The following is a 23,498-nucleotide window of genomic DNA, read 5'->3' as shown; positions in this document are numbered from 1 at the left end:
CTGTCAGTGACACAGCCACTAGAGGCTGGATTAACCATCAGTGAAACATAGCAGTTTCTCTGAAACTGCTATGTATTCAGCTGCAGGGTTAAACTAGAGGGCCCTGGAACCCAGACCACTTCATTGAGCTGAAGTGATCTGGGTGTCTAAAGTGGTCCTTTAAGTGTATGTGTATCTGCATACACTTGCGTACATACCGCGGTCACAGGGGTCGCAGCCCTGCAACCCGGAGCCTGCCGCCATCTGTTGCGACCCCGGCCCGCGCAGAGTAAGTGCGGGGGGAAGGGCACGGATCAATTTTAGCACCGGGGCCCCATGGGTCGTGTGTACGCCACTGACTCCCAGCATTACGTTTAGACAAATGTATTTGTGGAAAGCTGTACTAGCTAATACAACGGGAAAGGGAATCCATGAAGGTGATACCCTGGTGGTCCGCCACACAGATCAACATGTTAGCTCCTAATTTGGTGCTAAAATCAGGACAATTTTTGCTGTCATGTTTTTATCATGATTTGAAATAGCATTGAAATGTTTTTGATGTTTTGGAAAAAAGTCCCTAGAGTGCGGAACTCATTGCTGTTGTTTACTGTGCCAGACCTACACCAGGCTTCATAAAGGATTTCCTGGAGAACACAGTGTGTGTGTTTTAATATAACTGGTCTTAGTTGTTGTTAGAGGGTAAACATAGATATATAACATACAATTATGTAATTATGTAATTTAAAAATTGCCACGACTAAGAGCTCTTCTGCTATGATCTTACTACATCCTACCTGAGCTACCTGTCTGAACAAACGAGGATCAAAATCCCTTTTCTCTGTTTCTTTACGACACGAGCTTCAACCCACCTTGATAACACGGGCCCCTTCCCTTTCTTGCATAAGAGTGAGAAAGAAAACCTTGGAATATATTCTTTTAATAGTTATCACAGTAATGTTTGTGGAGAACATCAGGCTCATCCCAAAGGAGATGTGTCAGCTTTCACCGGCTCTGCTAGATCGTGACAACCCTCGGGACCCATGGAGCTGCTAATGAATTCTTGGTTAGATAGTTTAGTACATTCCACGATAGATGGCATCGACCTCCGTCCTCTTATTTTACCTAAATGTATTCGTTTTATCCATTCGGAAACACAGTGTGAGAGCAGAGTGTGAAAAGATGGAGTAGGGACAGTGGAGGGTGTGTCATAAGACTGTATCCAATCAGAGCGTGGTTAGATCAGCCAATAAGATGCTAGCTGGAGATGTATAATTTGGAGGCTGCTGCGGGCGCGTATTATTGCTTGATCTTCATAGAGAATAGTGACCATGTCTGAAGCCGCCCCAGCTCCCGCCGCCGCACCTGCGGTAGAAAGCGCCTACAAGAAGAAGCAGCCCAAGAAAGCAGCCGGTGTCAAGAAAGCCGCTAAGCCCTCCGGTCCTAGCGTGTCCGAGCTCATTGTCAAAGCTGTGTCCGCTTCTAAAGAGCGCAGCGGGGTGTCCCTGGCAGCTCTGAAGAAGGCTTTGGCTGCTTCTGGTTATGATGTGGAAAAGAATAACAGCCGCCTCAAGCTGGCTCTCAAGGGCTTGGTGACTAAAAGCACTCTCGTCCAGGTCAAAGGAAGCGGAGCTTCCGGCTCCTTCAAGCTCAACAAAAAGCAATCGGAGAGCAAGGACAAGGCTACCAAGAAAAAGGCACCGGCTAAAGTCAAGAAGCCTGCCCCGAAGAAAGCCACCAAGTCTCCAGCCAAACCTAAGAAGGTAGCTGCAAAGAGCCCGAAAAAGGCCAAAAAGCCGGCCGCCTCCGCTAAAAAGGCCACCAAAAGCCCGAAGAAAGTCAAAGCCGCCAAGCCCAAGAAGGTAGTGAAAAGCCCGGCTAAGAAGACCGTGAAGAGCCCTGCCAAAAAGGCAGCCAAACCCAAAGCCGCAAAGAGTCCTGCAAAGGCTAAAAAGGCAGCTCCCAAAAAGAAATAAGCCTTGCTCGCATTTAATTTTATTTTCCAAACCCCAAAGGCTCTTGTAAGAGCCACCACATTCTCATTTCAGAGCTATATATCAGTGATGGCAACGTGTTTGTTTTGGTGTCATGTCACACATACCGTTCCCCCTCCATCCCTCATTCTAAAGTCAGGAATAACCTAATGAATCCTGTAATCCCAGCATCTAGTGCTCGAAAAGATTACACAGGAATGTATCTTGTCGGTGTGGCTAAGTCCCCGTATACCAGTGCTACACTTGAGCGTTGATTTTTTATTTTTTTTGGCTTAGAAATTCCCTCCGTTCTAAGATACTGAGGGTGTTTCTTCATTAAATTGCGAAAGGCCAGTTTTAGTGAGAAACGCATATAATATATAGAATATCACAGTGTCCTTCCAGACTAGATTTAATGTTATTGCCTTTTTCAGTAAGATAATAAAGCAGAACATATTTTAGGGATTGCGATTTTGTACATGGTGATAATAAAAGGGACTGTCCTCGTCCTCTCTCCACGTGTGAAACGGGCGCTTATTTCGATATTCAAAGAGTGATAAAGCCCAAGAAATGATACCTTGTGCAGTAGCTAAGCCGACTATCAAAGAAACACTAAAGACATGATAAAATGATTATACTTCAAAAGACTTCACGATTGTGAAATCTTTTGAAGCATAAACAGCTTTGGTTTTAAAAGCCAGAACCATTTCGAGCACGGAAGGAGAGGGTTAAGCATATTATTGAGAGGAAAAAAAAAAGTGAAGGGGCGTGTTTAAAACGCCCGCCTCCTTTGCTGCAGGTCCCCATACGGTCTGTCCGAGGAGTATATAAGGAAGAGCTTTGCACAGCATCTCATATCGTTCGTGCAGAAAGAAGAGCAGAACCATGTCTGGCAGAGGCAAAGGAGGAAAGGGTCTCGGAAAAGGTGGCGCTAAGCGTCACAGGAAGGTTCTTCGTGACAACATCCAGGGCATTACTAAGCCTGCAATTCGTCGCCTTGCTCGCAGGGGAGGCGTGAAGCGTATTTCCGGCCTCATCTATGAGGAGACTCGCGGGGTGCTGAAGGTATTCCTGGAGAACGTCATCCGGGACGCCGTCACTTACACCGAGCATGCCAAGAGGAAGACTGTCACCGCCATGGACGTAGTTTATGCTCTTAAGCGCCAGGGCCGCACTCTCTATGGCTTCGGAGGTTAAAACTCGGGCTTGACTTTACCGCACACCCCATTAACCCAAAGGCCCTTTTCAGGGCCACCCACTTTTTCACTAAAAGACTGAACCTAATCACTTTAACCCCTTCCACACCTGATAAATTGCCTGCTATCTACATAGATACACCGAGAAGGAGATAGTAGTAGAGGCTGCTCCCAAACATCTAGACGGGAAAGGTTGCTAAACACTGTATTTGTAGACCGCATGTTTGAACCATCGGAGGGTTTGGAGCCGCCTTCTGTTAATGGTAGGGGATGTAAACAATTATGATATAGTGAGGTGCATTTAGATTATGAGCAAGTACGTACACACACTGTCAAGAAAGGTCTGGTTTTGGTGTATTGTTACTGTTGCCTACATTTAATACATGCTTGCAGCCACTTAAATAGAAACATTGTTACTAGCTTTGCATATGCACTCCTGTGTTAACTATGTATTCTCCTCTAAGCGAAAAAGTAGTCTTTTTCCTGCTGCCTCTCCACACGATGGATTCTAAATAGTGAAGTTATTGTAAAATTGCCACTGAAATAGACCAGCAGAGATGATGGCTACATCGTTGCCTGACGTGAAAATGGGATATGTGGGGACATTTGAGCATTGTAGTGTGAGGGCTCCTTAGCTAGCCCGCTCAAAGTCACAGGCTAAAAGACACGTTTTTATGAATGTGTTGGAGCTCGTTCGAGTGCAGATTTGGTGGCTCTTAAAAGAGCCTTTGTGTTTGTTAGCAGGTTTCAACTTAAGCACGTTCTCCTCGGATCCTACGAGCCAGCTGGATGTCTTTGGGCATGATTGTGACCCTCTTAGCGTGGATGGCGCACAAGTTGGTATCCTCAAAAAGACCAACCAGGTAAGCCTCGCTAGCCTCTTGCAGAGCCATGACAGCAGAGCTCTGGAAGCGCAGATCAGTCTTGAAATCCTGAGCGATCTCACGGACAAGGCGCTGGAAGGGCAGCTTGCGGATGAGCAGCTCGGTGGACTTCTGATAACGGCGGATCTCCCTGAGAGCCACAGTTCCTGGACGGTAACGGTGAGGCTTTTTCACTCCCCCGGTAGCTGGGGCGCTCTTTCTAGCAGCTTTGGTGGCTAGCTGCTTGCGGGGAGCCTTGCCTCCGGTCGACTTACGGGCTGTCTGCTTAGTTCTGGCCATTGTAGCAAAACGAAAGGGAATGAACGCTGCTCGCTGTAGCCTGGGCTTTATAGCCGATACGGCGTTTTCATTGGTTCATCAAGTGGGTGGTATGTTCTGATTGGCTGAAAACAAATAGTAAACCATTTCAAAATACCCGCTCAAATCAACTGCTTCTCATCCCCTCCCCCACATTCAAAATGCCCGCTCAAATCAACTGCTTCATCCCCTCCCCCCTCCTCCATCTATTGAGCACACGCGCCCAAAGAAGGGATCTAAGCCTTTAGTGACCCTTCCTGTCCTGACAGCATTTATTATAGACGCTACTAGTTGAAAGGAATGGCAGTGGGCAGTAATGGACGTATTCCTCCCAACATACTTATTAATAGCTGTATAGGCTTTATCGAGGGGGAGGGGTGCATGGGACATTGACCTCTTACACATGCAGAAAGGCCGCTTCTTTCGATGGGATAGAAGCCACGTCTGATAAAGGACTTTCACTCACAGGACGCTCAGTAGCCATACAAATGAGCTCCAGGAGACAGAGCAGCAGGAAATGTTACAAAGCATCCACTTATTGAAACAATGTTTTCAGCCGAGAGGCCAGGCTATTAAGGCTGCGTTAACTCATCCAGCAGCACAGACAACAGAGCTGTAGCGCCGCTAGGATTTGAACGCTCATAGTAGGTTTCACCCGGCATGTCCTCCAGACAGCGGGAGAGGGGGGAATCCTGAGAGTGAGCGACATGTAGAGATGCCCCGCTTAACAAAAGAGGACCTGTACACTATATACACTTGCCCCAATTGGTATTAATTTGCTGCTGCGTTTATCATAGACATGCATGGCAGCCATTGATTTTAACTAGTTCTATAGCTGGAATGTTGGACAGGATATGGACTGCAAATGGGACTCAGGGCGCTTCTGTCACAGCACTGACTAATATTTTAGCTTGCTTATGAGCTGCCAGCGTGGTGTGTGTGTGTGTGTAGATACAGGGAACGGTTTGCGCGCAGCAGAACAATTAATCGGCTCTTTGTGGAGAACGTGGGTGGCTCTTAAAAGAGCCTTTGTGTTTGGTAGGTGAGGGAGGCAGGTGCAGCAGCTGTCCGCTTTACTTGCTCTTGGGCTTGTGGCTCTCGGTCTTCTTGGGCAGCAGCACAGCCTGGATGTTAGGCAGGACACCTCCCTGGGCGATAGTCACTCCTCCCAGCAGTTTGTTGAGCTCTTCATCGTTACGGACAGCGAGCTGGAGATGGCGGGGAATGATGCGGGTCTTTTTGTTGTCTCTAGCGGCATTCCCTGCCAGCTCCAGAATCTCAGCGGTCAGGTACTCCAGCACTGCAGCCAGATAGACGGGGGCACCGGCTCCCACACGCTCTGCATAATTGCCCTTCCTCAGCAAACGGTGGACTCTGCCGACTGGGAACTGAAGTCCCGCTCGGGATGAGCGAGTCTTCGCCTTTGCACGGGTCTTTCCACCTTGCTTTCCGCGGCCAGACATGTTTGTTCTTGATTGAATGCAAGAAGATGAAAACTCCTCCCCTACCACAGGCTATTTATAAACACACTCTGCTCTGTGATTGGATGACTTTACAAGCACCAATTAGAGACACGTTATACAGGGAACCAATCTATTGCTGGAGCTAGTGTTAAACAGCCGCTTCCTTACGTCATCTGACTTTAGCAACCAATCGCAGGAAGGGAAGCGGAAGGGCCTCATTTACATTGTCCGCCTATAAATAGAACCGCCGGAGCAAGCAGCTTGCTATTCGCTCGCGAGCTAACAGCGTTAATCATGCCTGATCCAGCAAAGTCCGCACCAGCCCCCAAGAAAGGCTCCAAAAAAGGCGTCACCAAGACTCAGAAGAAAGATGGCAAGAAGCGTAGAAAGAGCAGGAAGGAGAGCTATGCCATCTACGTGTACAAGGTGCTGAAGCAGGTCCATCCCGACACCGGCATCTCCTCCAAGGCAATGGGGATCATGAACTCCTTTGTCAATGATATCTTTGAGCGCATCGCAGGAGAAGCTTCTCGCCTGGCTCACTACAACAAGCGCTCAACCATCACCTCCCGGGAGATCCAGACTGCCGTGCGCCTGCTACTACCCGGAGAGCTGGCAAAGCACGCCGTGTCTGAGGGCACCAAGGCTGTCACAAAGTACACCAGCGCCAAGTAAATGTCCGCCTCCCTGACCACCCGCTAACACAAAGGCTCTTTTAAGAGCCACCCACACTGTCTCTCTCAGAGCTGGCATCACACCCATGCATCAACTCTACAGCTTACTTGCTGCCCACCACAAGCTCACGCAAACGTGTAGCTTTCCTTTCACTTAACCCTTTCCATGCTGTCCTGTAACTCTGAAGATCTCGAGCTGCTCGTGTTTGCACATTTTAGACACTTGTATCACTCACATGCTGATTTAGCCACCTAATGCTCAGTTTGCTCCGCTCTATTACTTTCAAGTCTACCTAGATACCGGACTTGATCTTAGCAGATATTCGTTGGGCGGCTGTATATCTAGTAACTGTAGATTAGGGACAGGCTTCTTATTCAGGGTAGCGCTTGAAGTCACATTAGGGATATTATAAAAGCTGCTACTGTAGGAGATCTTATACCTAATCCTTTACCAAATGGCTACATGGCCAGGGATTTCACTCGATAAGTGTATCCGTTTCTTTCTCTCTTTTGTTATAGCCTATTGAAACAATGTTTCACTTCATCCTGATACTGTCTATTACTATGTTGCAACTCATGGAAGCCTAGTATGTGGTTCTATCGTCTTTTTGCTCACGCTAGTATTTTACTAGACTTTAAAAGGTCTTTTTGACATATATACCTCAAAACAGCTAGTGTGCAATATCTAGCCTACCTACCCTATTTTCTATCATTTCCACTAGTTATGGGGAATGTGCGCAGGCTTACTTTGGAACATTTAGCAGGCTTTTCCCTTTATTGCACATTGGATATGTACGGATTTATTTTTGTAATTGTCTTTATTTTGTGTAAGTCTTGATATTGGTGACTTCTTTTGGGGTATCCCACCCCTTTAGCTTTATTCTTATTAAAGGTTTAGTTGTATCCATTTGTTCAGCCAACCCCCGACTGAATTAGATACCTGTCCTTAGAAAGTATCTACATTAGTCCACATACGATTGTTCATTACTTTTTGGATACATGGAAATCCTCCTTTTTTTTTTTTTTTTTTTGATTTGGTGTTTGCCAGTAAAGAACAATTTAGACCATTGAGGCTTCATCTAAATATCAGCATGATGATTTCAGTGTCTGCAGACATGTTGAGCTTATTAAAGACAATCTGATAAGCCTGTTTTGATCTTAAAGACATAAGCCTTTTATTTTTTTTTTGTAACTTGCCTTTTTGTCCTGTTTATTGCGCCAACACATTATACACTTTCTCACCAGATGTGCCTGTATACACTCAAACAGCGTTTTCCAATTGGTTTTCTGCAGGAACCTATGGTCCAGCGAGAACAAAACTGGAGTTCTGTAGTGATTTGCCCATTGGGTAGCCCATACACTTAAAGAAACCTGATGGGCATTGCTGCAGAGGGACTCGGTAAGCACTGTTTAATTGCCCAACGGAATCCCTGTAGCATGAGATGCTGGGAAGTGACTGACTATCATTACCTCCCAGCTTCAAATAGAAAATGCTGCACTGGAGGGAGAGAGACCGCAGTCGGCACTGAGCAGCGATTTAGGCGGCTGCCTAAGGCCTAACTCGCCATCGGGCAGGCATACTGTGTCAGGTACAAGGACCCCACACCTTGCCCGGTATGCTGCTGGTTGCGAGGTCCCTCCACTCTGTCCTGAGAAGCAGAAAGCCAGCACAGTCTGCAGCTCCGCTGACTATGCAGTGTCTCGCGATCTCTGGCCAATCAGACCGTCGCCGCGGGATACCACTTCAATGCTCTGACTTCTGGATATTGTGAGGCACTGCACAATCTGCAGCTCACACCTGGTGGAGTTGCAGACTGTGCAGTCTCTCAGGGCAAATTGTAGAGAGAGCTTACTGGAGCACCAGGGATCAAAGACACCAGGGGCCACCAGTTGCAATCCCCTCCCTCACTTTCACACCACTGTGCAACCCGCTCCCTTACTGTGTCACCCCGTCTCTCCCTCAGGCACTCTACCACCGTTCAACCTCTACCACCGTGAGGTTGGAGTGCGTCGTGTCGCCTGCTGCGTTCAGATAGCTGGGGTGGTGATTGATGCCACAGTCTGTTCCCCCAGTGGGGACCGGGATAACCCCCACCGGTCCAGAGGGGGGGGGGGGGTAGGAGACCTGTAGAGACACTTGGTGTGTCTGGCGTCGGGGTGAGCGGCCGTCTCTCCCCGGCTCCAACTTTAGTAGGCCGCACTCGGCGTTTCGGTTTCCCTGCCTCGACGGTTTTCAGAGGGGTGTCCTTCGGTTCCGCAGTGCATTCCCAGCATGGGTAGCACAACCCGGTGAGTCTGCGGTCAGTGTAGCCGTTGAGTTTGACCCAAATTTGGCCCGTCAGGCGAGAGCTCGTGGTGCCCACGTCTGTACTGCTTGTCGGTCAGGCTCCGCCCCCTGGGTACGGATTTTTATTTAGCTTTCGGGTATTCACCTTTTTTCTCTACTCGCTGACACATATCAAAGGTTTGGCTATATCCCTGTACGATCCGATGATTCGCTTTCCAAATGCCTAATTGCCCTGCAAGGGGAATATCATGGCTGAGCTTCAAAATGCCCATTTGGTATAGTAGTCTTTGTGCCCTTAACGTAATCCTCTTGTTTGTTTGTTTTTCCGGTAGGTTTCCGGGGTTAAATTGTATTGAACCATTCATTTCTCCTTGACCTTCTCGTATAGATGCATTTCCGATTCTGATACTGCTTGATATGCCTCTGCAGCTCTGCCGGACAATTTGCTAGTTAAAATAGGTGCCCGGTTGTTTGTTGAAACACTTGAATCCACAGACAAAACCAACCTAGACCTCACCACATATAAAACACTTTTGGATAAACGCTCAGAGCTAGCCACCCTTAATGGAACACAAATCAAGAAAAGTCTTCTTCTTACCAGACACCGGTACTATACCCAAGGGGGCAAAGGGGGACGACTATCAGCGCAAGCTCTAAAAACACAAAGACAAACCACATTTATCTCATCCATACAGACTCCACAAGGGACCAAGTCAAATCTGATGGCGGACATCATGCTAGCCTTCCAGGAGTTTTACCACAAACTTTACAACTTGAGGGACTCTCCCCCCAGATGTTACTGACATAAGAGCCTTCCTCAAACAAAGGATCGCCAAGACAATCCCACCCAACGTACAACAAAGACTTGACTCTCCCACAACTAAAGAGGAGTTAGAAGTAGTGATAGAGGGGCGTGTCCGACTTCCGGCGAGTGCAGTCGCATGGACTGAGAGCTCCGTCGACCTGCAAACCTAACGAGCGACAATATCAGCATTAACTGCTAAATTTCAACTAATTATATCCCCAAGGAGCATCCCTCACTAATGTCTCCTCCCAAGCAACTGAAACTGCCCGATATGGCAAGAAATAAAAAGAAAAAAGATCGCAGACGAGAAATCCAAGATGGCGGCGACAGAGCTACCTTATCGGAAGCCAACTCTGACTGCGAATCGACCTCCTCAAAACACTCTGATATCGCAGTCATGGACCGTAGCCTGCACAAAATGCTCCAGGAACTCCGATCGACTATACGTCAAGACTTCCTGAAGATTGACCGGGAGCTAAGGAAAGAAATTTCGGCCCTGGGTGACAGAACGAGCCAACTTGAACATAGATCCGATGAGATTTGCTCAGCCCACAACGAAATGGCTGATAAGTTACAGAAAATCTCGGAAGAAAATACCACGCTCAAATTTAAATTAGCTGACCTAGAAGATAGGTCGAGAAGACAAAATGTTCGGTTCAGGGGCATACCGGACGATGTGTCCCACGACGCTTTACCAGCATTCATACCAGCTGTATGTAAATCCTTGGTCCCGGAACTGCCAGACTCTGCATGGACCTTTGACCACATGCACAGGCTACCACGACCGGCCCGCATGTCTAGTGATGTACCGAAGGACGTCATAGTGAAATTTCATTATTTCACACACAAAGACGCTCTGCTGAATGCGGCCAGGAAAGCTGATCAGCTCCCGGACCCCTACCAACAAATATCCTTGTATGCTGATTTATCGGCCACTACCATGGCACGAAGGAAGGAATTCCTAACCGTCACAAAGACACTACGCAACAACAAAGTCTCTTACAGATGGGGTTACCCCACAAAAGTTTTGATTTGGCGACAAGGAAAAACATATGCAATCAACGAACCAGAAGACGGGATGAAACTCCTCATCAAATGGGGCCTATGGACTAACTCCAACGCTGTTCCGCTTAATTCCCCGTCTAGAAGCTGCTCTCCCAGACGACTTCAAAAGGAGTGGAAGATGGCGGGCTCGCCGGCTCGCAACACATGAACTTTCCGTCCATTATAAATTGCGATGAGTATAAGTTCTTATTGTGGTGCTACTTAAGTGTATCTTATTTTATAACTGACAACCCAATCCATTCTTAGTAATTAACACCGATCATTTATACCATCTTCGGCACTAATCTGTATAACTTAATTACTTGGTTTATAGCGGCAGGTCGACAATCTACTATTAGAGCACGTCCACGTGCTTCTCAATCTCTGTCCTGCAGGTCGACAACCATCCTGCCACATTCGATTTTAACACTACAACATATACACAATTGGATTTGTGGGTTCCCTACACAATAAGTACTCTTCGCATATACAGTACCTACACGGCGATATGTAATCAACACCCGACGTGAACCACTTTCACGATCATAAATTCCCTCCTATCATTACACATATGCCCAGTTGTTGTTTATGTACAACACTTTTCCTTGCTGCATACGGAATCGTATTTGTTGTAACGTTTTACTGTTATATCCCAAATCGTTGCTTTTACTTATTATTTTGAGATCTATGCTATGCTTAAGGGTAACGCACCATGTAGGCCACATGGCTATTACATCCGTTGACTGTTTTCCTTACAGTCCAGTATATGGTCACAATACACCACCGATCCAAGCGTTTCATATCCGCATCCCGGAGGCACGCTTCACGGGCCTTAATCATCTGACGACAGGTTCTTACCCCGGGCCACCCACTACCCGCATGGCTATCCTATTTTGTAGGTCCTCCCTAATTCACATATAGCGTCCCGATCTCGACTATATACGACTATGCACACCTCCAGCCAGCAATTCAAGTGCAAAGGATAAGCATACGTATAGCAAACATTTATTGGTCTGTTTCTATTATTGCCTTTTTTTCATGTTTATAATTTATGTTTTATTTTTTTTATTTGATACATTTTTATTGGGTTATAAGTATACAAATACAAAAAATGTTTTGGTAAAGCGAGTAAACATCGAGGTTGCATTTTCTAAACAACTTAGTTAATAAAACAGTAATAAGTTAATACATTACAACTTATAAGATGACATATAGCTTCAACAGTGTACCATTTTACAAGTAATTTTAGAGTGAGGATGGTTAGGCAAGGAGAATATAATATTATAACATGAGCAAGAATCATATGCAATGGGTTGTGTTATGTGAAGGTGTCGTCTCATGCAAAAGTAGAGGTTGAAATAAGAAGTAGTGTTTGAGAGCACTCTAATAGCAAGGTGGTTAGATGATAGCTGTTTGCCCATGAAAAGCAAGTCAAGTGTATTGACAGTGAAGACTTTGTTTAGGGTTTCTACTTTATAGCCCTTGCCATAGTAGAGTCCTGCTACACCATGAGTAAATACAGTTTTTTAACATCAGTGATAGAAGGTATATGTAGGTGTGGGTGTTTGAATGAACATTTTGAATACGTTGGAGAACCAAGAATCTGGGTGACATGTTGAGTCAAAAAGTAAGGGTTGGGAGCGTTATGAGGAGAGGGGAGTGAGGAATTTACAGTAAGTTGGTCGAAGGTGAGAACGGGTGTATTTGGACCAAGGATCCCAGATGGAAAGGTATTTAGCATGTCTCCCTGTTTTGGAAGAGGTTATTCCCTCCATCAATTTAATATCTTCCACTTTCGTTATCCATTCCCTGATTGAGGGGGAGTCGGCTTGTTTCCAGAGTTTGGGGATCAATTGGGAAGCTGCCATGACCAGGTTGCGGAACAAAATCAACTCTAGTGATTTAAGATCGGGCGGGGGTAATAGAAAGATATAGTGATTTGGGTCGATGATGAAAGTTTTATGGAAAATTAACTGGATAATTCTGTGGATTCTCGACCAGAATTTATTAATTATCGGGCATTGCCACCAGATATGAGCATGGTGTGCATTAGGAGCTTGACATCTCCAGCAAAGATGGGATGTTGCGGGATAGAACTTGCTGAGTTTGGCCGGAGTATTGTGCCAGCGGATTATTCTTTTGTAGTTACATTCCTGAGCGTGAGTTGAGATAGTGGATTTATGTACGGTATTAAAGATGTTTTTCCATTGCATTTCAGTAATGTTGGTAGAGAGTTCCTCTGTCCATCTTAGTGTAAAAGTCGGGGGAGTTTGAGTGTATGCCTCTCTAATTATGATGTAGAACGTTGAAAGAGTCTTTATCTTTGGAGGGTGAGTGGTGCAGATCGTTTCGAGTCTAGTGAGTGGTCTATTGCCCTCTGGTAGGAGACAATGGGATTTGATGAAGTGTTTTAGTTGATCATAGAAGAAGGATTGAATCCCTGTGTGTGAGTCAGATTTGGTGAGATCTCGCAATGGTTTAAGCTCCTTCCCGTTTAAGGCCTCATTTAATTTCAAGTAGGGTCCCGTGAATTTAAAGCCAAATTGTTTTCCTGATATTCCTTTATGCATAAGAGGATTTAGCGTTAGAGGATAAATTGGGGAGGGGAAGGGAGAGATATTTGTGTGTTTCCTCAGTTTGAGCCATATGCGGAATGTAGGAGATATTGTTGGGTGTTTAAATAAATTCCCTGTGAGTTGGGGAATATCTTGAAGCCAGGTATAAACCTGGAGTGGAAGGTCCAAAAAGCTATTTTCCAAAGTGACCCATTGGAGTGTAGTGTGGTTTCTATTCCATTCATAGATTCTTTGTAAGTGAGTAGATTTGTAATATGTTTCTATGTCTGGAAGGTTTAGGCCCCCTTGTTCCCTTCTTTTTATCAAGGTTTGGTATGCTAGTCTGGGAGGTTTGTGAGACCAAATAAACTTGAGGAAGAGTGATTTGACAGTGACGAAGAATTTCGTAGGAATTTTGAGTGGGATAGTTTGGAGGAGATAAAGTATTCGTGGAAGGATATTCATTTTAAGAATATTAACACGACAAAGTAGGCTAAAACAAGGTTTATGCCACCTAGTAAGGTCTTTTGTGATGTCGTCTATCAGCGGTGGGAAGTTAATCGCGTAGGTATTATCTAGAATGCTGGGAATGTGAATTCCTAAATATTTAATTGATTTGGTTGTCCAGTTGAAGGGGAATTGGGATCTAATAGCTTTATTTGTCTGATCTGATGAACAAATAGGCATTAGGTCACATTTAGTAAGGTTGGCTTGAAAGAATGAAAGTTTGCCGTATGTTTCCATTTCTGTAATGATGGCAGGAATAGTCGTTATTGGGTTTGAAATGGTGAAGAGAAGGTCGTCTGCGAAAGCGGTGACTTTGTAGTTCTGTTTTTTGACTTGAATTCCCTGTATTAAGTTATTATCCCTTATACCTTGGAGGAATGGTTCCAGGACTAGAATAAACAATAGTGGTGATAGAGGGCACCCCTGTCTCGTGCCGTTTGTTATGCTCACTGATTTTGAGAGTTGACCGTTAATTCTCAGTTTTGCTGTAGGCTTAGAGTAGATCATATTGATCCATTCCAGCCATCTGTCTCCGAAATTTAAGAATCTAAGGGTATATTTCAGCAGCGACCAATTAACCCTGTCAAAGGCTTTCTCGGCATCAATAGCCAATAAAGCACTTTGAGTCTTGTGTGTGTGGGCCCAGTGAATAATGTTAATAATTTTTGTGGTATTGTTTTTAGCTTCCCTACCCATAACAAATCCGGCTTGATCAGGGTGAATTAGTGTTGGTATAATGGGTTTGAGTCTATTTGCCATGATTTTGGTTAGAATCTTTAGATCGATATTGATTAGGGAAATTGGTCTATAATTACCACAGATTGTTGTATCTTTTCCTGGTTTAGGAATTACTGTAATGGTTGCTTCGAGAGATGAGTTTGGAATATGTGACGCTATGTGTGGCATGTTGTAGGCATTGATGAAAGGTTGTGCCAGTATATGTGAAAGTTCTTTATAGTATTTCCCTGTAAAGCCGTCGGGGCCTGGGCTTTTACCTAGTGGGAGTGATTTGACTGTATCATAAAATTCCTCTGTGGTTATAGGGCTATCTAGGAAGGCAATTTCGTTACTTGGAATAGTATGTTTTATCCTAGATTTTAGAAAGGTTAGTATACTTTCTGACGTGGGTTTTGTATTAGAGAGGTTATATAGTTGGGAGTAAAAGTTGTGAAAAGAGTCTAAAATATCTGACATATGGCACGAGAGGGAGCCATCTTCTTTCCTGATTTCAGGAATGAAGGAGGATTGTCTTTCTGTCTGTATAGATCTAGCTAGAAGTTTACCGGCCTTGCCACCTTGGGAGTAATATAGGTTTTTCGTTAGAGATAGTTTACGTTTGGCATGTAGATGTAGAATAGCCGAGAGTTCAGAACGTTTATCTGAGAGTGTTTTAAAGTCATCTAATGTAAGAGATTTTTTGTGGTTACATTCCAGGTGTTTAATTTCCCTGGTGAGAAGTTCTACTTTTTTGTCTCTGTTCTTTTTTAGAATTGATGCTGCTTTAATCAGTTCCCCTCTAGTGACTGCCTTGTGGGCTTCCCACGTCATAATTGGGGTTGTGTCTGGATGGGTATTTTCAATGAAATAAATAGATGTTAGTTTACGCAATTCTGTTAATACCTCCTTATCGTTCAAGATAAGGTCATTTAGTTTCCACTGGGATAAGGGCATATTTACTGCTGGGATGGAAATGGTGAGGGTCATAGAGGCGTGGTCTGACCATGTAATCTGACCGTACGTGGCGGATTTAATGAGAGAGAGGTATCTATGTTGGAGGAATATGGTGTCAATCCTAGAGTAAGTACCTGCTGGGTGGGAGAAGAAGGAGTAATCTTTTTGCGTTGGGTGTATAGCTCTCCAACTATCATAAAATTGGGCCTCGGCAAGAGATTTTTTAAGTAGAGTTCGTGTTTGGGTCTGGTAGTTTCTAGACTTAGAAGTGGTATCTAAGTTCTCATCTAGAGGGATATTGAAGTCACCTCCCATAATGAGAATACCATCTTGAAACATGTTGAGTTTATGTAGTATTTTTGTGAGAGTGTGATTCTGTTTTTTATTGGGAAGGTAAAGGTTTGCCAGAGTGAGCTGGGTGTTGCCAATTTTGCCCTTGACAAACACAAATCTCCCAGAGTCATCTGCCAAGTGGTCTTGGTAAGTGAATGATAAATGCTGGTTTATGAGAATTGCAACTCCCCGAGATTTGGATTCAGAGAAATGGCTAAAGTAGCCCACTGGATAGTCTTTATTACGCAGATTGGGTGGGGATTTTTTCTTAAAATGCGTCTCTTGGATAAACACAATCTGTGCTTTGTTCCTTTTAAAGTCTGTAAGTGCTATGTTACGTTTTTCAGGGGTGTTTAAACCTCTTGCATTTTGTGTAAGAATATTTAGGGTGGTCATGTTCGTCTTTGGTTTCTTTGGATTTGTTGGTGTCTGGGAGAGTGGTGGGAGTGGGTGGGAGTGCTGTTTGGTAGGAGACTAGATGGAATTAGTGTATCGTAATCAAACGTAAGTTTGTTGTTACGTCAGAGAGATGTTACTTGGATTGTTTAACTTCAAGTCTTAGCTTATCTTACTGTAGCTGTCTATGGAAAATGGGATATGTGTCCGTATCCTGGTTCTCCACTGTGTAAGTTATCGCCTATCCGATTTGTTGGTGGGACAAAGTGTAAAAAATATTATAATGTGTCCAAAAGAGAAAAAAAAAAAAAAGAAAATTGGTACAGAATATTTACAATGTATCAAGCAATAGCGTAATGTCACTTATATTATACAAGAATTAATAACAATTTTTTAACAAAAAAGATAAAAAAAGGAAAAAAGATAACCTCGTAGAAAAGAGTAAAGTTTTTGGTGGTGATGTGTAGAATCTCCACTTATTAGATAAACAAGAATTTATTTGACTCGCTAGTAATGGTCTAAGTTAGAACTAATGGGGGGATAAAGGAGGGGAAGAAGTAGAATGAGTATAAGGATGGAGGAGGGGGGGAGGTAGTGGAGAAAGAGTAAACAGGAAGGAGTAAGGGTAAGGAGAGAAAGATAATGAGTTTTCCTAGTGGAAATGAAGTTCAGTCTCGACACAGGAGATTGAACCAAAAAATAAATGGGGTCGTAACGTAGCGTTGGCGCTAGAGACCCAAGCCTAAATCCTATATATTTTTTTTTTTTTGCTAGTTGTAGTGGAGAGGAGCCGCAGAAACTTCAATTAATTAATTTCTCCTCTAGTTAGTATTAAGTAGGGCGTTCTTTGGAAACCTATTCTATGTTAAAAAAAAAAGAAAAATTAAGATTACCATAAAGGTCATAATGATTAATTGTAGGTGGTAAGGCCTCGACAGTTAACTGCAGAGAGTACACATAGTATTTACTTTAAGGGGTATAAGAATTGTGTAGTTAATAATCCTTTTGTGCCTAAGTTCTGACTGTTGGGTCACCAGTATTCGTCCATATCAGGTCTGGTGAGGAATGGTGGAAGGTATCTACACCATTATACATGTTACTTTAGAGATATTCTAGGGTTAGACCGCCTAAATTAGCGGTTGGTTAGAGATATGCAAATTTCCTATAGCGTTATGTTACTCAGATAGTAAAACCTGGTAGTTTCATTACCAAATATTATAGATGTTTAAACATGTTTACAACGAGCTACTCTTAAGATTTATGTGTCGGTTATATCCCTGTGCTAGTGCAAACTCAGGTGTTACACTTTATAAGTAATAACAGGTGCCTTGTAGTGTGGTTCAGTTAGATAAGCAGCAATCATTGGAGAGTCTAAACAATAGCAATATTGACATACTGAGGGTGAGATAACAACAGTCTACTGCTTTGGTCTAGCCGATTAGAGTAATAGAACAGATACTATTTAGGATTTCTATACTCGTCATCTTACTTTGGCATCATAAAATCATAATTAACATGTCAGTTAAATAGAAAAAAAAAAGGAAAAAAAAAAGGGATTATTATACGACCTGTGAGGCCTGGTTTCCTGGAGCCTCTATTAGGAATGATCTAAGTAGGATATCAGTGAGAGTCACATATGAGGAAAGTTCTCTAGGTAAAAAGTTGTGACTAGAGATAAAATATGAAGGTCCAGTTGATAAGTCTCAGTTCCGATGAATAGGTTGCTTTTCAAGTAATGTTTCCCTTCAGTTTAGAGGAGGAGAATTATTCGGTGTTTGTTTCGCGGTTTTCAGTTTGTTCCAATGTCTTGCGGGCGTTGTCTCTGAGGTGTATTTTCAGTCGGGATTCTATTCTGTCTCTGGTTCGGGGAAAGGAACCTTTGATCCGGTCGTCTTTTTCTTGCTGGAGTGGACCACTTATTTCGCTGGGATTGATGGAGTGAGTCTTGATTTGGGGGTGGTGTATTCCAATCAATGACCGTAGTGGTAGGGAGGTCTAGGGCTCTGAGGAATGGAGCGACATCCAGGAATGACGTGATAGAGTGAACTATTCCCTTGGCGGTTACAATCAGCGCAAAGGGGAATCCCCAACGGTATCTAATATTTCTCTGTCGGAGTAATTCTGTGACAGGTTTTAGGGCCCTTCTTGCCTGAAGGGTGTACCATGACAGATCTGGGAAGATTTGAATGGGGTTGCCCTGGAACAGTAGGGGTTGTGATGTGTCCCTGATGGCTTTCACTATATTATCTTTTATGTTGTAGTAGTGAAGTCTACAAATTATGTCTCTTGGTGAGTCTTGTGTTATGCCTCTCGGGCGGAGAGATCTATGGGCTCTATCTAGCAATATAGGATTATCTGCGGGGGAACCGAGGATTAGGTTAAATAGCTCAGCGAGTATTAGCGTTATGTCCTCACCTTGGGCCTCCGGTATCCCCCTGATTCTCAGATTATTTCTTCTTCCTCTATTATCGAGGTCGTCGATGTGTCTCTGGGTTGCAGCCCAATTCATAATTTGTGAGTCCAATGTTGTTGCTATATTGGTAATTTGGGCTTGTAATACGTCTTTTTCTTCTTCCAGATCCGATACCCGTAAGTTGAGCTGTTGGACGTCTGTGCCCATTACTTCCAGTTTGGATTGGAATGAGGTTTCTATTTTTCCCAGCGTTTGCTGTATTTGTTGGATATCAGCCTTCGATGGTAAGTTTTTGATCAGAGTTCTAATATCTAATTCGTCTTGTTTATCTGTTAATTGTGAGTTTTCAGAGTAACAGGGACTATGTGATAATGAATTCGAAGGGGAGTCCATATCCGCCATGTTTTGGGCCGCGGCCGCGGCCTCCGACGCACGGTCAGGATTTTCTCTAAAATAGCGGGTTAACGAACCCGATTTGGATACAGGCGTCTTCCCTGTGTTGCCTTGAGGGTTATTCTGTTTTCTGTGATTGCCCATGTTTTATGGTTCTCTCCGATTGCTGTGGATTAGGCTCGGGTCAGAAGCAGAGGGCTTAATGTGCGTCCATCAAGCTCGGCGGTTGGCCACGCCCCCATAATTTATGTTTTAATACTTCGAGAACTAGGCTTGCTCATAACTAAGGTGTACGGGTCCTACAATGATGATAAGTACGATATTTACCATCCCCAAACCTAAGTAAATGTTCACAACGCTCTAAACAATTTTTTTGCAAGCCCTCTCCAATCACACATGAGGCCCTAACTCTGACCATTTATACCTCCAGTCCCTGCTTCAAGCTCAATTGCTGAGGGCACATATTGCAGAAATTTTTTTTTCCAGTTATCTCTAATATTGTCTATTTTTATTGATTATGTTTTAATATGCAAAAAACTTTGTAATTGTTCATGGGAAATATGTTATGTATATGTTTAGACAATTATACATGATATTTGCTACCCTCAACTCACGATAATTGGCTTCATCGCACCACCCTACACTTAGAGTTAATATCAATCACTCAGTTGATTTGCACTCACTGCAACTATTTGCTAACGTGCAAATACTCCCCAATCTATACCTACATTCCACTTGTTTCGACTCGGAAATCCTTGCACGAAACTCCTGTCATTCAAAGCCCTAGCCACACCACTGTTGGCAATTTTCTACTCTATATAGAATATAAGATAAATGCTTTCCCGCAGTTATTTATTTTATGATCAATATAACCTGGTTGCAGGACCTCTCACACCTCCCTCCCTCCCCCGGCCATCACTTGAGGCACTCCTAGTGTCTAAAAATGGCCACTCTACGTTTTCCACTTCAAGGAAATGTCTGTGTAAATAGTTATCCCGTTACTGCCACTACCCCTCCCCTACTTCCCCCTTGCACTCCTCCAAGGTACCAGAATTTACCCCCTAGGGATCACGACGCACCCTTCGTTACCTATCTTCAAGCCCCATTACTGAGGCCCTTTACTGCGTGCAATATCCAACGGAAGCTTAGGACATTCCTATTCATTCTAGAGTATCCATTCTTTCCACTCGTGCACCATACTTACCTAAAATGACGACTAATACATTAAAAATCCTTTCCCTCAATGCAAAAGGCCTAAACAGCCCCTACAAAAGAAGTCAAGTGTTAAGAGATATGCATAACTCTGAGGCTGCCATAGTCTGCCTCCAAGAAACTCACTTCTGCAAAAACAATCCACCCCACATAAGATCATCCAAATACCCTACAGAATACCATGCATACGCACCAAATAAATCTAAAGGAGTGGCAATTATATTTCACAAGGACTGGGTATTCACTCCCATTAGACAATACGCTGACCCCACGGGCAGACTGCTTATTTTGGTTGGTGAACTTAATGGTATTCAAGTTACAATCTCTTCCCTCTATGCGCCCAATGACGCTCAATTCTCCTTTCTCAACAAGGCTATTAAAAATATATCTACCCTAAAACAAGGTCATGTCATAATATGTGGTGACTGTAACTGCACACTTGATCCCTTACTAGACGTCCAACGGGTCAACAACCTAAAACCTAACAAACTCACTGTGCATAACAGTAAACTGTTTTCGAACCTTATTTTCACACACGATCTCTTTGACACCTGGAGAAATCTATTCCCCACAGCCAAAGATTATACCTTTTTCTCTCCAGTTCATTTGACTTATACAAGGATAGACTTATGTTTACTCGATAAATCGACCCTGCCCCACCTCTTAGATCAAACCATAGGACAACGGACGTGGTCCGATCATGCACCTATTATAGTCACCATAGCAGTACCCTATCCCACAAAAGGCCGCGGCACTTGGCGCTTAAACGAATCCATCCTAGACTCGCCTGACAATTTACAAACAGTTGCCTTGGAAATACAGGACTACTTTAATAACAATGTCACTACAGACACATCTACAGAAACCCAATGGCTAGCGCACAAAAGTGTAATAAGAGGAACGTTCATCAAACTAGGATCAATCAAAAAAAGAACAGCTAGTAACCTAAATACTTCACTTCAAAGAAAGCTTGAAACATTGGAAAACTCCAACAAAATCTAACCCTCTCATTCTACCACGAAACAAATCGCAATAATTCGTGAACAAATACTAAATCTGAGAATTGAGGATTTTACCAATAAGGCGACTAAACTCCAGCAGAGATATTACACCTTAGGCAATAAAGCCGGCAAACTTCTAGCTAATCAGCTTAAATCTAGATACCTCCAGACAAAAATCCCTTATATTCTTTCCAAATCGCACACAAAATTATTTAACCCCATAGACATAGTCAATGAATTATCATCATTCTACAACGATCTTTATAACTTAGACAAGAATACCTACATCCCGAGCGCCCAGAACATATCGACGTTTCTACAACGTATTTCACTTCCACAGGTTACACCACAACAAAATGATCAATTGACCACTCCATTTACGGAGCACGAGGTAGCCACAGCCATAAGGTCCCTACCAAAGCATAAAGCCCCTGGTCCAGATGGACTCCCCAACTATTATTATATTAAAATGGAACCTCAACTCACCCCACACATCACGAAACTCTTCAACACAATACAAAAAATAGGTAGCTTCCCGAAGGAAATGTTGGAAGCATATATCATTACCCTGCCCAAACCCAACAAACCGCCCACATCATGTAGTAACTTACGCCCGATTTCTCTGCTAAACGCAGACGTGAAACTATATGCTAAACTGATAGCTAATAGATTAAAACAGATATTACCGAACTTAGTCTCTGAAGAACAAGCGGGTTTCGTGCCAGGCAAACAGGTGGGAGATAACACCAGATTCTGTACAGACTTGATAGATTGGGCCACTCGTCATCGCCAATCCGGGGTCCTTATGGCCCTCGATGCAGAAAAGGCCTTCGACCGCCTGAACTGGTCTTATATGTCGGCCACCCTTAAAGCCTATGGTTTCTCTGACTCCTTTCTCACTAGCATCATGGCCCTTTACTCCATGCCCTCAGCAAGAGTTTTCAATACGGGCTTCTCATCCATCAATTTTAATATCTCTAATGGTACCAGACAGGGATGCCCTTTGTCCCCTCTAATATTCATTCTCTGCTTAGAGCCTCTTCTTCGCACAATTAAAAACGATCCCTTACTCCCAGGCCTTCAAACCCCTGCAGGAGAAAAAAAGCTAGCTGCATTTGCGGATGATATTATTATTTTTTTGCAACACCCGACTTCTTCTATTCCCTACCTCCTACAAACTCTGAATATGTATGGTACGGTTTCGTACTACAAAAACAACATCGCTAAAACCCAGATACTTCCATTGAACTTAAATCCTCAAACAATCGATACTCTAAAATCACAATTCCCCTTTGATTGGCGCAAGACTTCCATCACCTACCTGGGCATTAAATTAACCCAATCCAAATCACAAACTATAAAAGAGAACCACGAAGCGGTTCTGCACAAAATCTCAACTCAATTGAAACAATGGGACAAACTAAATACCTCTTGGATAGGCAGGATAAATTCGATCAAAATGATGGCACTTCCTCACATACTCTACCTATTCCGCACACTACCCATCACTGTCCCGAACTCTATCCTTACCAAGTTTCAAACTGTTCTAAATGCACATATTTGGAGGAGAAAACCCCCAAGAATCGCACTCCACTCATTATGGCGCCCCATCCACCGAGGAGGGTTAGGCATCCCCAACGTCAGTAAATATTATAGGGCCTCTTCTTTAGCACAGAGCTTGGACATCATGACCAAGAAAGCTAACCCGGTCTGGCTTAAATTGGAACAAGCATGTGGCAACATCCCATCCCTACCCAATGTACTGTGGTCCAAGTGCAACCATTCTTCCACGTCTTTATTGCCAAGCACAAAATTTCTTCTATGCTCCTGGAACTCATGGAGCACAATGTTATGTCCCAAAGAAGAACTACTTTACTTAGCTCCTCTAAGAGCTCTTACTGCGTTATCACCAGATCTTCCCATACACCACTGGCCAACACACGGTCTGACCAATGTTTACTCCTTATTTGACTCAACAGGCCTTCGATCCTTTCCTGACCTACAGTCCACTCATAACTTACCACATCGAGATATATTCCTTTACTTAAGAATAAAACACATAATACACACGGCTAATATCACACGCCTCGATTTATCATCATTAAGCCTGATAGGCCACACTTGCTACATGTCTGACAAATCTCGTTTCCCTCAGAAATTCCTTAAACTATGCTACCTAGCACAAGCAGAGGCCCGTAACCCTGTTAAACTCCCCTATATGATCAAATGGGAACGAGAGCTGGGCGTAGAATTTCACACACAAGATTGGCTCACAGCTATTTCATCCACTAAAAGATCCACTAAATGCGTAACTCTATGAGAGGCGTACTTCAAAGTGCTAATGAGATGGTACCTAGTTCCTAACAGACTTACCAAGATTTACCCTACCTCCACACCCACGTGCTGGAGATGCAACAA

The 23,498-nt window shown here is 43.8% G+C and overlaps 4 protein-coding genes across 4 annotated transcripts; 3 read left to right on the top strand and 1 right to left on the bottom strand.

The window, feature by feature from the left end:
* The first annotated feature begins 1,307 nt into the window (after window positions 1–1,307).
* On the top strand, window positions 1,308–1,952 carry LOC134576810 (histone H1-like). The gene has a single exon (XM_063435507.1). It carries the CDS (start codon window positions 1,308–1,310, stop codon window positions 1,950–1,952), a length of 645 nt encoding a protein of 214 aa, XP_063291577.1.
* An 882-nt stretch (window positions 1,953–2,834) lies between these two features.
* Window positions 2,835–3,146, top strand: LOC134576809 (histone H4). The gene has a single exon (XM_063435506.1). It carries the CDS (start codon window positions 2,835–2,837, stop codon window positions 3,144–3,146), a length of 312 nt encoding a protein of 103 aa, XP_063291576.1.
* Window positions 3,147–3,897: 751 nt separating this feature from the next.
* LOC134576807 (histone H3) lies at window positions 3,898–4,308 on the bottom strand. The gene has a single exon (XM_063435505.1). The coding sequence runs from the start codon at window positions 4,306–4,308 to the stop codon at window positions 3,898–3,900; it is 411 nt and encodes a 136-aa protein (XP_063291575.1).
* Window positions 4,309–6,083: 1,775 nt separating this feature from the next.
* Window positions 6,084–6,464, top strand: LOC134578003 (histone H2B 1.1-like). Its single transcript, XM_063436963.1, has one exon. It carries the CDS (start codon window positions 6,084–6,086, stop codon window positions 6,462–6,464), a length of 381 nt encoding a protein of 126 aa, XP_063293033.1.
* Window positions 6,465–23,498: the final 17,034 nt, after the last annotated feature.

The sequence above is a fragment of the Pelobates fuscus genome, chromosome 11 (genome assembly GCF_036172605.1).
Source record: "Pelobates fuscus isolate aPelFus1 chromosome 11, aPelFus1.pri, whole genome shotgun sequence".
Lineage (NCBI taxonomy): Eukaryota > Metazoa > Chordata > Amphibia > Anura > Pelobatidae > Pelobates > Pelobates fuscus.
Note: the sequence above shows the minus strand (reverse complement) of the source record. Positions and strands in the feature narration are given on the sequence as shown.